Source organism: Myxocyprinus asiaticus, chromosome 15 (genome assembly GCF_019703515.2).
Source record: "Myxocyprinus asiaticus isolate MX2 ecotype Aquarium Trade chromosome 15, UBuf_Myxa_2, whole genome shotgun sequence".
NCBI classification, from domain to species: Eukaryota; Metazoa; Chordata; class Actinopteri; order Cypriniformes; family Catostomidae; genus Myxocyprinus; species Myxocyprinus asiaticus.
The window spans coordinates 27,612,736-27,629,233 of record NC_059358.1 but is presented as its reverse complement, the minus strand read 5'-3'; the positions used below and the strand labels follow the sequence as shown (position 1 = coordinate 27,629,233).

General features: G+C 37.1%; 2 protein-coding genes across 4 annotated transcripts in view; both read right to left on the bottom strand.

Annotated features, from left to right (window-relative positions):
• Window positions 1-6,189, bottom strand: part of grik5 (glutamate receptor, ionotropic, kainate 5) — a 135,227-nt gene extending 129,038 nt beyond the window's left edge. For both annotated transcript variants that reach the window (XM_051718435.1, XM_051718437.1), the window contains exons 1-2: window positions 5,921-6,189; window positions 5,636-5,703 (exon numbers count right to left, since the gene is read on the bottom strand). The gene's annotated coding sequence lies outside the window, so the exon portion shown is untranslated. The remainder of the gene's footprint in view (window positions 1-5,635; window positions 5,704-5,920) is intronic.
• Window positions 6,190-11,840: 5,651 nt separating this feature from the next.
• The window catches only part of LOC127452752 (zinc finger protein 574-like), a 40,716-nt gene continuing 36,058 nt past the window's right edge, over window positions 11,841-16,498 (bottom strand). For both annotated transcript variants that reach the window (XM_051718438.1, XM_051718439.1), the window contains exon 7: window positions 11,841-15,441. In XM_051718438.1, the coding sequence (XP_051574398.1) occupies window positions 14,896-15,441 (546 nt within the window). In that variant the 3' untranslated portion in view covers window positions 11,841-14,895. The remainder of the gene's footprint in view (window positions 15,442-16,498) is intronic.

Genomic DNA, 16,498 nt, shown 5'->3' with positions numbered 1-16,498 from the left:
CAGCTTTATGATGATAATGGAATTTTGGTCAAATGCATGCTATCTTCTCTGTGTATGTACAATATGCAACATATGATTACTGATATACGTAAATGTATATAACTGAAAAGACACATGATAACAAGGTAGCTGTATTTACAAACATGAATCAAACATATGCACCGATCAGCCACAACATTAAAACCACCTGCCTAATATCGTGTAGGTCCCCCTCGTGCCGCCAGAACAGCTCTGAACCGTCAAAGCATGGACTCCACAAGACCTCTAAAGGTGTCCTGTGGTATCTGGCACCAAGACATTAGCAGCAGATCCTGTAAGTCCTGTAAGTTGCGAGGTGGGGCCTCCATGGATCGGACTTGTTGGTCAAGCACATCCCATAGATGCTCAATCGGATTGAGATATGGGGAATTTGGAGGCCAAGTCAACACCTTGAGCTCTTTGTCATGTAGTGTTGGGTTCAAGTCCACCTTAGTCGAGTCTGAGTCAAGTCTGAGTCTTTAAACAATCGAGTCCGAGTTGAGTCCGAGTCGGACTCAGGACCGAGTCCATAACAGGCCGAGTCCGAGTCGAGTCGAGTCCGAGTCTGAATGAATCTGTTCATGAATCTGAATTAAAATTGTAACCGTAAACTCAACATCAATATTTTAAGCTTATTTTAAACTTCACAACTAAGAAAAACAGTTTGTCAATATAAATGCAACAAAAACACCTTTCATATATATAGTTTATGATTAGTATCCTGCTGAACAATCTTCAAACTTTTTTCTCTATCTGCCTACTGATTTGGGAAAATACAGTACATACAAATGAGTCAACACAATAGTAATTAGCACTCGCTGAGAAGTTATGTCTCACGATTTGACTGCAAATGCTACATCTGAAAACACTGGAAAAGCCCACTGATAATATTAGGGCCATGTCATCACGGACATTATTTTCTAGTTAATTTGCTGAAAACCGCACAATGCAGGGCAGTTCTGTGTGCTACTCGTGTACCTAAATCCCTGATGCGTCCATGTGTGCGTCTCGCAGCAGCTGCCACAGAAGATAAAAAAAAATTTGAATTGATATTTGCTTGAGCGGCAGCCGTGTTGGTCTGCAATCAGTCTGAAATCTTTAAAAACCAACCAAAGAAAATTTTACTGAGCTCTTCTTCTACCGCAAAAACATGGAGAATAATAATTTTGAGTCATAAATTTAACAGAATTGTCCTTCAAAAGTGTCAGAGATGTAGGCTAAAAAAAACATGCAAAAAAAAAGACGTTAATTTTGTAACATGAAGTTTAGCTTTATACACAAACTCTGTCATCATATAATACATTTATTTTATAGTATATAATTAAATTATAAACAAAAATTTCACTGCCCAAAATATCCTAATATTTTATTGTGCATGGTTGAAAGTTGTGAATGGTGAACAAATGCTGTAAAAGAATGTATTTTAAGCAGCTCGTCAATGCTTTGAAAATAGTCAATCAATAATAAATAAGTGCTGTTTATCTGTTTAGAGTTGCGGCCTGCTTTAGCAAATTTAGCAACCCTGACTATTTAAAAAGATACACAGTTAATTCATAAAGCTATTATGGACCAGTTCATGCTGACAACACTGTGTGGACCACAAGAGACTACAGAAGTCTACATGTGTAGATACATTACGTCTAAAAAGACTTAATATTCAATATTAATATTATTTTTATGTATTTTTATTTCAGTATGCTGTTTTTAGTCAACTGTGGGAGACATGATGTGGGTGACTTGACTCAATTAAGTTCTTGATTTTAAGTTTCTAACCATGATGAAATTGCAATGCGAGCACAGTCTTGGCTGCACAAACGCCACATGCAATTTTACCAGTTGTCAGGTCCTGTAACATGTGATCTGCCTTGTTTAGTTTCTATTACATTGGATACATACCTGTCTTTATGTTTTCATCATGCCAGCCACCTCAGTAGTCGATGTTATATAGTAGTCTCTGTAGTAACATTTAAGCATATTGGTTGACTGATGAGTGTGCCTGTGCACGTGCGTATGTGTGTGAATGTGCTTACTTAAATAGTGAAACAATTCTGGCTACGTCTATGACTTCAGGGGCTAATACAGATGCATGCAGGCAGAGATGTGTTCATTAATTTCTGTTTTGTTATTTATTTATTTATTTATTTCATTGCATCACAAATGGCATAGACTCAGCTGGACTTGGAAAAAAGTCCCAAAGTGTCCCAAAGGCTCGAGTCCGACTCAAGTCAGAGTAAAAATGCATCCGAGTCCGTGACAAGTCCAAATCTATTAAAACTCGTGACTCGGACTCAAGTCCGAGTCCAAACTCAAGTACCCCAACTCTACTGTCATGTTCCTCAAACCATTCCTGAACAATTTTTGCAGTGTGGCAGGGCGCATCCTCCTGCTGAAAGAGGCCATTGCCATCAGGGATTACCGTTGCCATGAACTGGTGTACGTGGTCTGCAACAATCTTTAGGTAGGTGGTACATGTCAAAGTAACATCCACATGAATGCCAGGATCCAAGGTTTCCCAGCAGAACATAGCCCAGAGCATCACACTGCCTCCGCCGGCCTGCCTTCTTCCCATGGTGCATCCTGCTGCCATCCCTTCCCCAGGTAAACGACGTATATGCACCCGGCCATCCACATGATCTAAAAGAAAACGTGATTCATCAGACCAGGCCACCTTCTTCCATTGCTCCATGGTCCAGTTCTGATGCTCATGTGCCCATTGTAGGTGCTTTCGAAGGTGTACAGGTGTCAGCATGGGCACTCTGACCTGTCTGCGGCTACACAGCCCCATATGCAGCAAGCTGCGATGCACTGTGTGTTCTGACACCTTTCCATCATGGCCAGCATTACGTTTTTCAGCAATTATTTCTACAGTAGCTCTTCTGTGGGATTGGACCAAACGGGCTAACCTTCACTCCCCACGCGCATCAATGAGCCGTGGGCACCCATGACCCTGTTGCCGGTTCACCGGTTGTCCTTCCTTGGACCACTTATGGTAGGTAGCAACTAAGGATGCATCAATCCGATACCTGGATCGGTATCGGCTCTGATACTGACGCTTTTAGACGGATCGGGTATCGGTCCGACGAGCCCGATCCAAATCCAATACTATGTGTTAGTCATGTTCATTACTGTCAAGCTCCAAAAAATGACATAAAAGAACCATAAAAACACCATTAAAGCAGTTCATATGACTCGTGCATTTTATTCAAAACCACTTGAAGACGTGAGATAGCTCTGTGAATCACAAAAGGCTACTTTAATAAGTAAATATATAGTATGTGCAGCGCCAGTGCGTTAGTGAATGGTGCTGCTCTGTTGACACAAACTCACGCACAGGCTGGTGATGCACTCGCAGCTATTTTTCGCCTTCACAGCGGTGCGCAATATTTGAGTGCTACTCAAGAACAGCATCTCAGATGTAGATGCTCAATAGTTCGGTTCACTTATAATATGCATTTAGAACGACACCAGAGGTGCATTTTACCAGAATCTGAATAAGAAGCAAATTAAACTACTGTGAACTTGCCTACAAACAGACACATACACACAGGACTTCCTGGAGAGTTCAGAATGTCAAAATAAAAGCATGAGGGTTTAAAAAGTGCATGATTTAAATATATTACTGTTGTATTTAAAATTAAAATTAAAAGTCAATAATAATAATAACAATATTATTATTATTATTATTATTATTATTATTATCGTCATCATTAGTATTTGTTTACAATTTATAACAATATTTCAGTTGAATGGGTTCCAAAAAATAACTGTGTGAATGAAAAGTGAACTGATGTCTTACAACTAAACTGAACAATAAAGAGATCTGAATCTTTTAAAGTCCAGATGCAAGTTGAAACATTTTTTAAAACAAAAAAAAAAGAAAATAAAAAGGCAAAAATAAAACACTGGTTTCTTTTCTACTGAAGACTGGAATTACTGATAATTTTGCTGCTACATTATCCAGTATACTAGTTAATAATAAAGTGTTTCTTAATAAGCTATATATTTATATTGAAATAATGTGTAGTTAGAGGTTTGTTTTTCTTTACATATTAAAGAGTAAACCCAATTAGTTCCACACAATAATGTAAAGATATTCTAAACTGATTATGTAAAAAACAACAACACTGGTATCGGATTGGGATCGATATCGGCCGATACTGAGATTTCCGACATCGGAATCGGAAGAAAAAAGTGGTATCGGTGCATCCCTAGTACTAACCACTGCATACTGGGAACACTTCACAAGACCTGCTGTTTTGGAGATGCTCTGACCCAGTCGTCTAGCCATCACAATTTGGCCCTTGTTCCTGCTTCCAACACATGAAATTCAAGAACTGACTGTTCACTTGCTGCCTAATATATCCCACCCCTTGACAGATGCTATTGTAATGAGATAATAAATGTTATTCACTCCACCTGTCAATGTTTTTAATGTTGTGGCTGATCTGTGTATATCGCTACAGAAACCATACTCTCATCCTTCATGTTGAAAGTTTACCTCTCCTCCAAACTTGGAAACTCGGATATCAAAATGATCCCAACCGTAATTCCGACTTAGGAACAATAAAAAAGAGAAAAGAAAAAGGTTTTGAGATTTACACTTCTACATTTTATAAAACATTTCCATCAGATTGAACTGAGTAATCTTTAACAAAAAAAAAAAAAAAAAAAAAAAAAAAAAATACATTTTATTCTTAAACTTTTGTTAAAGATTATACAAATCAATTTGAAGTAAATTTGTTATGAATTTAAAATGCATTAATCTTAAAAATATGATAAAATATTTTTGGGTGAAACATATATTTATATTTCTTCCAAAAACATGTACACACAGCATAAGTCATATAGTGGAAGTGTAAATCTTTAGATTTCAAAACATTTTACATTTTAATTAATTAAGTGAAGAGCCTTGGAAAAGTGTATATTGTCAATAAAAATATTGCAAATAAATCTATTTTAGCAATATTATTTTAGTAAGACAGGCTGTTTACCATCAGATGTTATTGATAAATTATCTATTGTTAAAAACAGAAATTAATTGATTAAAAAAACTGTCCTGTAAATCAGTTATTTAAACATAAAAATCAATATCAGTCAATTTCTTCATCATGTATATTTAGATTTTGATTAGGAAAGTATTTAGGATGTTTATTGAGACATTTTCCTCAAATGGACCATTGGCTGATCCCTGTAACAAATGTGTTTTAAGGATTTACTATCCTTATGTTGGTAAAACCTGACCCACACATATACAAACAGCACCACTACCAACATGTGTGCAACAGGAAAGATTCCTGTCTTCACCCTGCAAATAAACTAAGAAAGAATGAGGAGAGGAGAGGAGAGGCAAATTAAACTAATACTGGCAAATTTTTTAAAATCTGTTAGCAGAAGACAGGCAGCACTCTCTGACTCAGACTCGAGGATGGAGGTAGAATAACAAATAGGGAAATCAGGAAAAAAGAGGGGAGAGGAGCAAATCTGAATGGTGCACTGAGGTTTAACGATATGGCAAATGAGAAATTCATCAAGGGTGATGCCAGAGGACATCTATGATAGGAGATAAGGCAAAAAGGGGAATAATTAGAAAGAGGGCTAGAGGCTGTTAAAAACTCACCCATGTATTAGAGTGGTCTTCCTCAGGTTAACACAATTCCTGCTCTGTGGAGCCATTCTGAACAGAGCCTGTTTGGAGCAATGCACATCGTCTTTAGAATACCAATCACATGCTGGCAACACACACACAGTCAGAGGCATGACACACTCTTTCACAGTGTTTCAAAGACAAGACATCGCAACTGAGCCACAACACCACAGTTTTGACTCTCAATTTGAGCTGTGAATGATCTAGTCATAATGGAATATGTTGTGAAACCAGAAGCACACACAGGCACGCACATACCATGAGACGCAGTTCCAATAATGACCCCAGTGATAGGGGATCACAGGCCAATCGGCTCAGGAACTGAAGATGAGAGGATGGAGTGAACCTCCGGTGCGCCTCCTCTCTCTTCACACACTCTCTTCACCGCCGAGTACCAAGAGGCTCTTGAATCGTTCTCTTCTACTGTCTGTCCTTTTCTCCTTTGCTTTTCTTTCTTTTTCAAGTCCCTGACAATGTTCATAGCTGTAATTTTGCAGTGCAAGCTGCATTCACTCTGACTCCAAACCTTCCTCATATGCTCTCTCTCTCTCTCTCAGCTCATTGTATCCCCATACCTCCTCTGCTCTCCCTCCAATCCAATCAGCTCTCCCTCCTTCTCTTGATGCTCCTTCCTACACCCCCTTTCCTCCTCTCCTACTCTTTTTTTAATTTTTCAAAGGCAAATATCAGCCATCATTAGTGCGATCACTATCTTCTCCTATGAGAATAATTCAAATAAGTGAAGAAGAACGTCACAACCATGAGAAAACCCTTGACATGCCTTGACACAGGTAGAGGACATCACAATGCCAGCACATGGTAGTACTACAATATGTACTGCTAGTATTAGTCTCCACACATGCTGATGTGTTAATTGATGTCACCTAAAATCACAACAGGTTGTAAGTTTTCTAATCACTCCTTTAAAACAGTTATTAAAGAAAACCTGACATAATTACATTTATATTACCTTACTTCAATAATATGAAATATTTTAAAGCATATATTTTATTTATTTTATTAAAGCAATATGACATGAGTAAAGGTCCTTTCACACCGAACACGATACAAAAAAAAAAGCGAGATGAATAGCCTACAAATAGCCCCTTTGCACCAAAAGCAACGTAAATACTTGCTGTTAGCACATGCACTATTACAATAGGTAGAGAACCCATTTTATTAAAAAAAAATTCTCTGTTTTGGGACATTTAACGCAGATAAAACACACATCCTCACTGCCGGTCCAGGACTACTTCCTTAAGTTACTTCGGCATTTAATGTCAAGCGTGCAAAACAGTTTTCTGTGCTTTAGTGCCACCAATTGCGTTGTTTCAGTTACTGCAGCAGCTCCTGCCACGTGATATAAAGTTCAAATGTATTTATTGGTTGGATTTATTGGTTCTTTTGGTTCTCACTGAAGAAAAAAACCTTGCATTGTTGATGTGCAAATGATAATCGCTCCCAGTTTGAAAGGCTCCTTAGGAATTCATTGTTTCTATTCAAAATCATGGCAAAAATTTGTGTTTGGTGTTAAAAGAACCTTAAAGTGTGCTGTTGTTTTGAATATCAGCACAGCTATTATTCAGGTCATAATAGCACAATTATGAATGTGATGTAGCTTTCATAAAACAGTTCTATAAACAAGAAGATAATATCAAGTAATGTACATTTTAAACGTATTATGGCCAGTAATTTTGTCTACTTTTGCACCATGAACAAAGACAAGTGGAGTGATAAAAATAGTGAAACATCCCAGATTAAGGGAACTTACTTGTCTTATTGTATTTAATTTTAGAAATGTTAATTCTTCATTTCTTTTTTAGTATTTTTTCGTTATTCTTTAAATTAAACAATATTAAAATTATCCTTCAACAATATTACAATTATCTTTTAAATGAAATAAAATTATTAAACAAATATTCTGGGTTTAATACAAGTTAAGCTCAATGGACAGCATTTGTGGCATGATGATGTTTACCATGAAAAAAATCTGTCTACCTTGTTTATAAAAAAATAAAATAAAAAAAAATGCAGTTACAGTTATGGACTTGGAATGGAAGGGAACACAATGTGTATATGTGTAACATTTTACCGTAAAACTACATGTATTGTCTTTTAAAATATTTTAAAAATGTTTTCTTTTATTTTACAGTTAATACTCATTAACCAATTTACATTTTTTTTACTGTAGCATTTTTACAGTCTTTTACTGTTAAAATTATGGACATTTTTTACAGTGTAACCTTATTCATATCCAATACTGGGATTACAGGGTTTCATTGTAATGACAATAAAGTTGCAATATTGTATATGACTTTACACAGACAACGTTAGTAAGCAATTATATCACTAAAATCATGTTAACATGTATATCGTTAACATCTTGTGGCTATATTTTTTTTAATTATATGTATTTTAGCATTAATGGACTGGCACTATTCATATTTTAGGTTAATTACTCTTACCACGATTCGTACTTTTTTTTTTTTAAATAAAATTGTTTATTTATTTTCTGTGGAATTCAACAGTTTGCCACAACTACTATTTAATGAGTTTAACTTGAATTGAACCCAGAATATTCCTTTAACAAAAAAATTGAAAATTGAAACTAATTTGCTTACAGTCTCTGATCATCTCACAAGCACTTGAATGAACATTAACCCAAATTATTCAATAACTAGCTAAACATCTGTCACAAAAGTATCACCTTCTCTTTGTGTGTGTGTTTCTTTAAGGGTTGTCATGTGCACCTGTTGTTAAGCAGGAGTCCCCCTCACTGCAGCCTTGTTTGTCTACACACAGAGGATTCATCTCTCTCTCTCTCTCTCTCTCTCTCTCTCCCCATTTCCCTGAAATGGCTAAATATGCATTCAACAGCTGTCTCTCCTCTGCTCTGCTCCGCAGCCTCATCAACGCAGAATCTTCTTTTGATGTAACCAAACACTGAATCGCCAGTGAGACATAAGGCACAAATCTTGCACTGGGGTGATGGTATTTCGAAGCCCTATGTTATATACCTGTTACCTATCACAAGTTCTTAATATAACCCTCATTTCCATAAGACTTCTTTTTATACAGAGACAACCAGAAACCCCAACGGTACAAGGCTGAGCAGAGAGAGAGAGAGAGAGAGAGAGAGAGAGAGAGAGAGAGAGAGAGAGAGAGAGAGAGAGAGGAGGTACTGAATGGGAGAGGAAAGAGGAACAGAGAAGGAAAGGGAAAAGGAATGATGGAGTGAATGGAAGAGGTATGAGGGGAATGTGGAGGGATACAGAGAGGGACGGAATGGGAAAAGAGACAGAATTGACATTCAGCCTGTGTACTGTGCTTCACTGGTGGAATAATGATTAGCTACTCAGTATTCTAGTCACACAGCCTCTACAATAAATGGGGGGGGGGGGGGCAGAAGGGGAAAGAGAGGCAGAGAGAGAGAGAGATGGTGTAGCAGGGAGAGAGACCAGCAGGCAGAGCGTGTGTATGAGAGAGAGACAGAGACAATGGGAGAGAGGGAAAGAAATAGACCCGACTAGACCAGATAAGCGTGACAAACCTTTCAACAGGAGACTGTGCACACATGTAGCCATTACGAAAACACACATGAGCATAATATGGCATTTTCCAGCAGTGCTGAAGGAGATACATGATAACTCTATCAGCATACCTCCCCCACCCCATTCATCATTTGAAGCTCCTCTCTCTTTCTCAAACACACACACACAAAGACAATGGGTCAAAATCATCCATGAGGGCCAAAACATCATACAGTATTCACACACAAAGTCCCAGACAGACTCTGTAGATGTTTTTCTGCATTATCTGCACTGATTTTGAGTGGTGACATCAAAAGTTGTATTTGTGCCTGGGCAATTACACCAATAAATTAAAACAATTAAAAATTAAAATTAAAATTGAGAAAACTGCATTTACATGAGCCCTCATGAGGTTATTTCTGCACTTTAATTAAAAACGTAAACAGGCATGTGCACAACTCTTGCGCACATCGTACAAGACGGTAAAAACGCTGGTAAAGGTGTTTACATGCAATGCGAAATCTGCATGATGGGCAAAAATCTGTGTGTGCCCATTTATTCTCAAGCCGTTTATGACTTTACCCCTATAAAGGAAAACCGTTTAAGGCATTTACATGACCTCACATGTTATCGGCTTATTATCGGTGTTAGATCGTGCATGTAAACTTGCCATTGTAAAATATGTGAAACAAAACTAGGAGTACTGTTCACTGAGCACGTTTAAATGCACAATCTTACACCAATAATGCTTAATAAGCAGCCAACATGTAAGGTCATGTTGCCTTTAACGGTTTTCCATTAAAGGGGTAACGTCAAAAGTGGTTTAAACAAAAACCAAACGGTACACATAGAGCCTGTTTACATGCACACCAATATGCTGATTACTCCTAAAAGTCATAAAGTAAATAAATAAATAAATAAATAAAAATCTTTACATGGCATTTGAAATAATCGTTTAATTCTCTTCTTTCGGTTAAGGTGTTCACATGCAACACAAAATCGGCATAATGGGCAAAAATCTGCTTGTGTTAATCGGTATGTTCTTACGCTGTTTATGACCTTACAGCGATAAAGGAAAGCCATTTAATGCGATTACATGTTCACACATGTTGTTGCTTATTAAGCATAATCGGTGTAAGAACGTGCATGTAAACACCTCTACCAATGATTTTACTGATGTTTTATCCAATGTACATAAGTGTGCATGCTTTTTTATGTTTTGACTTCAAAAGCAGAAAATACAACACTTTCAAGTCTCATGTAAACGTTGTCTTGTGTTGTCAGATCTTTTGAAAAACTTATTTTTGTTATTTATCAGTATATTAGTGTGGATATAAACATTCTCACTTATTAGCAGGGACTAAAAACGAAATGTTTTTCATTTTGGTTCATTCTGAGCAAAAACTGTATTTTTTCGGTTCAGAAGTTCCGCAGCCTCCTTTCCAAAAGGTTACTGGTTAGAACAAAATAAAAGAACGGTTAATAACGTTCTTTTTAAAATGACAGTACTCGGTGCTAAGGGGTGGGTGAAATACCAATTGCAGTGTTGCCAGATCTCGCAAGAGAAACAAAGAACCTGGTCTGGAAAAACAAGTCCAAAATAAGCCACTTGCCTCACCAAAATAAGAGGAATTAAGCAATTAATTTTGTTCCTGTGTGGTGAATTTATCGGCATAGAAATCAAAACAAGCAGTTAATTAACAATTAAGTATAATTTTATTAACAGATCTGCTTCACAGTCAAAACACGGTAGAATCAAATCTGTATAAATGCATCATATCTAACAATAATTCAGTGAAGATTGTACTTTTTACCTCTAATAATGTTTTCCTTGTATATGGATTAACCTTGCATGTATATTTAGTAATTATACATAGTTGTTAAAAAGTTCTTCTTTCACAGATTGCTTCATCCACAATGGGCAATTAGGCAAAGAAATGTGTGATGCAGCAGTTTCCTTCAGGATCAAAGTGCATGTTTAATTTTTTTCAGGCAACATGAATTGGTGAAGTTCCAAAAACGTACTGCAATAAACCCTTTGGTCTTTAGCTTCATGAAACATTTATCAGAACAAAATTAACTGGTTATAACTGGTTACCAGCATTTAAAAATAACGTTTTCACGAACGTGTTTGGTTATGTTCTGCTAAAGATTCTGTTTGTTTTCGGTTTTCCGTTCCTTGAACCGTTTTTAGTCCCTGCTTATTAGTAGTTGAGAGCATTTTAAAATTAACAAAAATATTTCATAAACAAAATGTAAGGGGTGGGGGATGTGCAGAGTATTGTGAATGGCGGTCTTCCTATACAATGGAAATGTATGGAACTGTTTGCAAAGTTCTGTACACACAGATTTCATGTGGGCCTACTCATTGGTAATGGGTCTCGTTTGTAAATTAATATACAGTATACAGCAGCATCTCTCTCTTTAACACACACTGCAGTACGGATATAGCACACACACACAAAGGGGCAACACGCAAGGGGAACACTCTGTCAAAGTCACAGTAGGTACAGCTACCTCAGCAAAGAGAGTCCGACGCAGAGAGAGAGAAAAAAAAAAAGCATATTCATTAGGATTTGCAACAGAAACACAAAAAACATCAACTTAAAATTTTATTTTCAAACAAATACTTCAAACAAGCACAGTAATTCACCAAATAAAATGTACTATTTTTAAATGGTTTAACATTTTTATAACAAATGTTTTTTTTTTATTATTATTGCTTCTGGAACTCTAGTGAAACAGCAGTAATGGAATGGGGGTCAGAAATCTAAATATGACACTCAGACAGTCTTTGATCGCTGGTGTATTGTAAGGTCAGCAGGTTTCAGCTCAACACTGAATATGCAGCCTCACGGCTTCCACTCATGAAGAGATATTTATAGAATTTACAAGATTACAAAAACCTTGGGGGAAGTATAAAGGTGACCCAATGTACTGTTGTACTTATTCCAGAAGGCATGATTTGTCGCGCCAAATTACAAGACTTGTTTTTATTGTGGATAATATTTTATCTTCTCTGCATGATACATCTAATTTAATTTGATATCAGGCTTAATATCATTCTTTATGGCCTTTATCAAAACCAATGTGTAATAATCGATTACCTCATTTATTTGTCCAACAAAGCAAGTAAATGGCAAAAAACACCCCTGATGCATCTTAAATGGCCAAATTGCCCATTTACATGAAGGTCACACTGTAATTGCAAGTCAAAGTCTGTAAATTAATGACCTGGGGAAGATCTCTTTCAAATAGTTTTTAGGGAATTCAGTGCAGGGAATGGCATTTTGATATCAATGTCAGTAATTAATGGGACTAATCATAATGATGCAGCAGCTGTATGAAGGAGGAGGAGTTCAACAGGACATATGTAAATTGGAGGAGCAAGAAGCGAGTGCAGGAAGACGATATGAGCTCCAGTAATGACCCAGTTCACCCTCAATCTCTCAATGAGCTGAGGTAATGGAGCTCATCTCAAACCCCTGTCAACTGGTGAAAATTCATGATGAGATTTGTAGTTAAAAAGCCTAAAGCTCTGGTTCCACTGCAGTCATCACTTACACCTACAAATGCAAGATCATTTGTTATGTTTGTACTGGTGGTGTTATTCATTGAAATGGCGTTTATGGCAGATCAAAGGATTAATCTAGTTTGGTTATGTAGACGTATTCTAACTTTCAGAACTCAAAATTAATTCTGAAAAAAGACCTTTTACTGAAACTGTAAACATTTTTAGAAAACCTTGTTATGAAATCGTTGTGGTTGTAACTTCAACCTTGAAAATATTCACACATTATCATCGACTATTTGGTCTTCGACAATTTGGCATGCATAGTCATGGTAAAAAAAGGAGGAAGCAGGACAAAACACTAGATGGGTTAAGTCAAGACAAACTTTTATGTTGGCTTTAAAAAGCCTATAGGGCTGAGGTTTAAGCAAGTTTTAGAATCTAATTTTATGTTTAAAGGTTTTACAGGCCCAAAGGAAGGAAAGAAGGAACATTTCATCACTGTTATGGTGTGTTCATATCATGTCGGAATTACTGAAGTTATGACATGGTAACTCCAAGATTCCACTCGGAATTCACGTCCTCAGACCTCCTAAGTTATTTTTTTTCTATGGCAACACTTAAAACGCCAAAATGGCTTTTTTGTTGATAACAGCAAAATGTTTATCACAACATTAATTCACCTCTATATGTTCTTGCAAAATGTTTAAAATAAAAAATACTCCAGTCATCAATGGCAGAATAAAATGGTATATAACACTGTTGAGGCCACTGCCATATTTGTTCTTTTTACATGAGGTCACAACTGTCAAGTTGGAGTTTTCATAGAATTCAGAGTATACAACTTGTAATTACGAGTTCTACAAAGACACGAATGCTTTTTACAAGTCGGAATCTGGTAATTGCGGTAATATCAACTTTAAGTGAATGCACCCCAAGTCTATGGGACTTTTTATATTTGATCACACGTTACGGGAAAATTGTTTGTCGGATCAGTTAGAAAACTTAGGGCAACCCGAGTCAGAACAGTCTCAAGGGCTGTGCCAAATTTGGTGGATGTAGCTTACAAGCTTTAGGAGGAGTTACAATTGGAAATGTTGGTCTTGGTTTAGGGAAAGACCAAACTTGCAACCTGTAAGAAATCGTTGTTATAATTATAATTTATAATAATAATTAATAATAATTAATTATAATTTTATAATAATTATATTTATTTATCACACATTTGCACATATACAGTGAAATTCTTTTTTTCACATATCCCAGCTAAGCTGGGGTCAGAGTGCAGGGTCAGCCATGATACAGCGCCCCTGGAGCAGATAGGGTCAAGGGCCTTGCTCAAGGGCCCAACAGTGGCATCTTGGCGGTGCTGGGGCTTGAACCCCCGACCTTCTGATCAGTAACCCAGAGCCTTAACCACTGAGCCACCACTGTTATTCATTTCACAGCCAGTTATAACAGTGGAAGTTGTTTACATATAAGTCTTAAAGCCACAATGGTAAATAAAGGCCTGTTTAATTCTATGGGTCAAAGAGAGGGTGGAAAACACTAAAATTATGTTTTTGGTGCAAAAAAAAAAAAAAAAAAAAAAAAAAAAGAATAACCCCTTCTCATTTGACATGATCAGCAAAATTTACTTTTCCCTTACTGTCCAAAGCTTCATCTTCAGAAAGCAACTGCAGTCATCAGTCTATCGACAAGAACACATTCAGCCACTTTATTCTAGTTCTCTAAAGTCAAAGTCTCTTTAAATGAACCAGTAACCCCACAAGCTCAAGCTTTTTATTAAAACACCACAAAAACCATGGGCCATGTTATGTATTAAAGGCATATAAAACACTCAAAAATGCAAAGATAAAATAAGAATAATGTGTGGCAAATTTGAATGTAAAAAAATTAATAAAATAAAAAACTCGTGTTTTTGTTTTTTCCTGACTAAAGATGCTGAGTCGTGGTTTTTCTACACTTCAAAAGCAAAAATATATCCTTCTCATAGGTCACACAAGCTCACAGACACACATACACACATGCATACAAATACTCTTTTATAAAGTTCTGACCTGCTATCTTTTACATATTGCTGAATCTGCCTTCTCAAAAGGTGTATCAATTAACAGAATCAATTGATGTCATGTTCATAACCCCCCTCACCTACCCGTTCCATTCATCTGATTATACTTCTCTCTGTCTTTTTACACCGTCTCTTCTAAGATAACCTCAATAGTGTGAGGCACATCTTGGCCTGCCACTACAGAGATGTTTGAAACAGTCACAGAGGGCACTGAGATGGTCGGCACAGTGATAGTGGGCATGCTTAGGTTGTGGTGCAGGAAGACCACAGATGTGCCATTTTCCTCCGCCACCAGCTTGCCCTCCTGGACAACAGGCATGGCGGATGAGGAAAAGGATGGTGAGGATAAGGCAGACTCCTGTACTAAGAGGATGGTCTGTACAGCCGCATCATCATCCAGCATGCTCTGTGCAGCAAGGTCTATGGGGTCATTGGCATGGAGACGCATGTGTTTGTCAAGGTTGGATCGGGAACGGAAGGCGGTTGGACAACGAGTGCAGACGTACGGCCGTTCGCCACTGTGTACATGGGCATGTTCCGTTAGTCTCGCTGCTACGCTGAAGCTTTTCCCGCACACCCAGCACGTGAACGGCCGCTCACCGCTATGAATGCGCTCGTGATCCTGCAGGTGTGGAAGCTGCCGAAAACGCTTCCCACACTGAGAGCACTGAAACAGAAAGAGAAAGAATTTCTCAAACCTGGAGTTTCCTGCTTTATGAACCAGCACATACAGTATATCAGCGTTTCCACAGCTTCTGACCAATGGCATACCATAAATTTTCCAGTACTTGTGGTTACAGGACACGGATTTTTAAATTTATTTTTTTGAGGATTTAGTTCCCAAACCAGAAAATCACTCTAGAGTTTTCCATGACATTTGCATGCCTTTTAAAACTGTATAAATTTCCATGACTTTTGCAGAACATGAAATCACAATTTTGAAGGTGCACTCAATGACTTTTTTGCTAAATTGCTAAACTAGTAAACAGATAGAAATTAATAGTATTTTCACTCACAAAAGATGAAGACCCTACTTAAACATCAGTCCTATTGAAAAAGCCACTTTATTCTTCATATGGTGTTGGGAGCACATTCTTGAGCACCACCAAGTTGTGATCACATGACAATTACTTGGTTTTTCTCAATAATGCTTTCACTCACAGAATAAATTAATCATGGCTGCTGTGAATAGCACATTTTTTCAATGCAATCTTTAAAAGGAAAGATTACCCAAAAATGAAAATTCTCTCATCATTTACTCACCCTCATGCCATCACAGATGTGTATGACTTTCTTTCTTCTGCAGAACACAAATGAGGATTTTTAGAAGAATATTTCAGCTCTGTAGGTCCATACAACGCAAATGAATGGGTGCAAAAATTTTGAAGCTCCAAAATCCACACAAAGGGAGCATAAAAGTAATCCATATGTTTCCAAAATCCAGTGGTTAAATCCATGTGATCAGACATGATGTGATAGGTGTGGGTGAGAAACAGATCAATATTTAAGTCATTATTTTGTCATAAATTCTCCTCCCTGTCCAGTAGGGTATAATATGAATGTGAATCACCAAAAACAGAAGAAGGAGAAAGTGAAAGTGAAGGAAAAAGGACTTAAAAATGTATCTGTTTCTCACCCACACCTATTATATCACTTCAGGAGATATGGATTTAACCACCAGTCATCTGGAGTACTTTTATGTTGCCCTTATATGGATTTTGGAG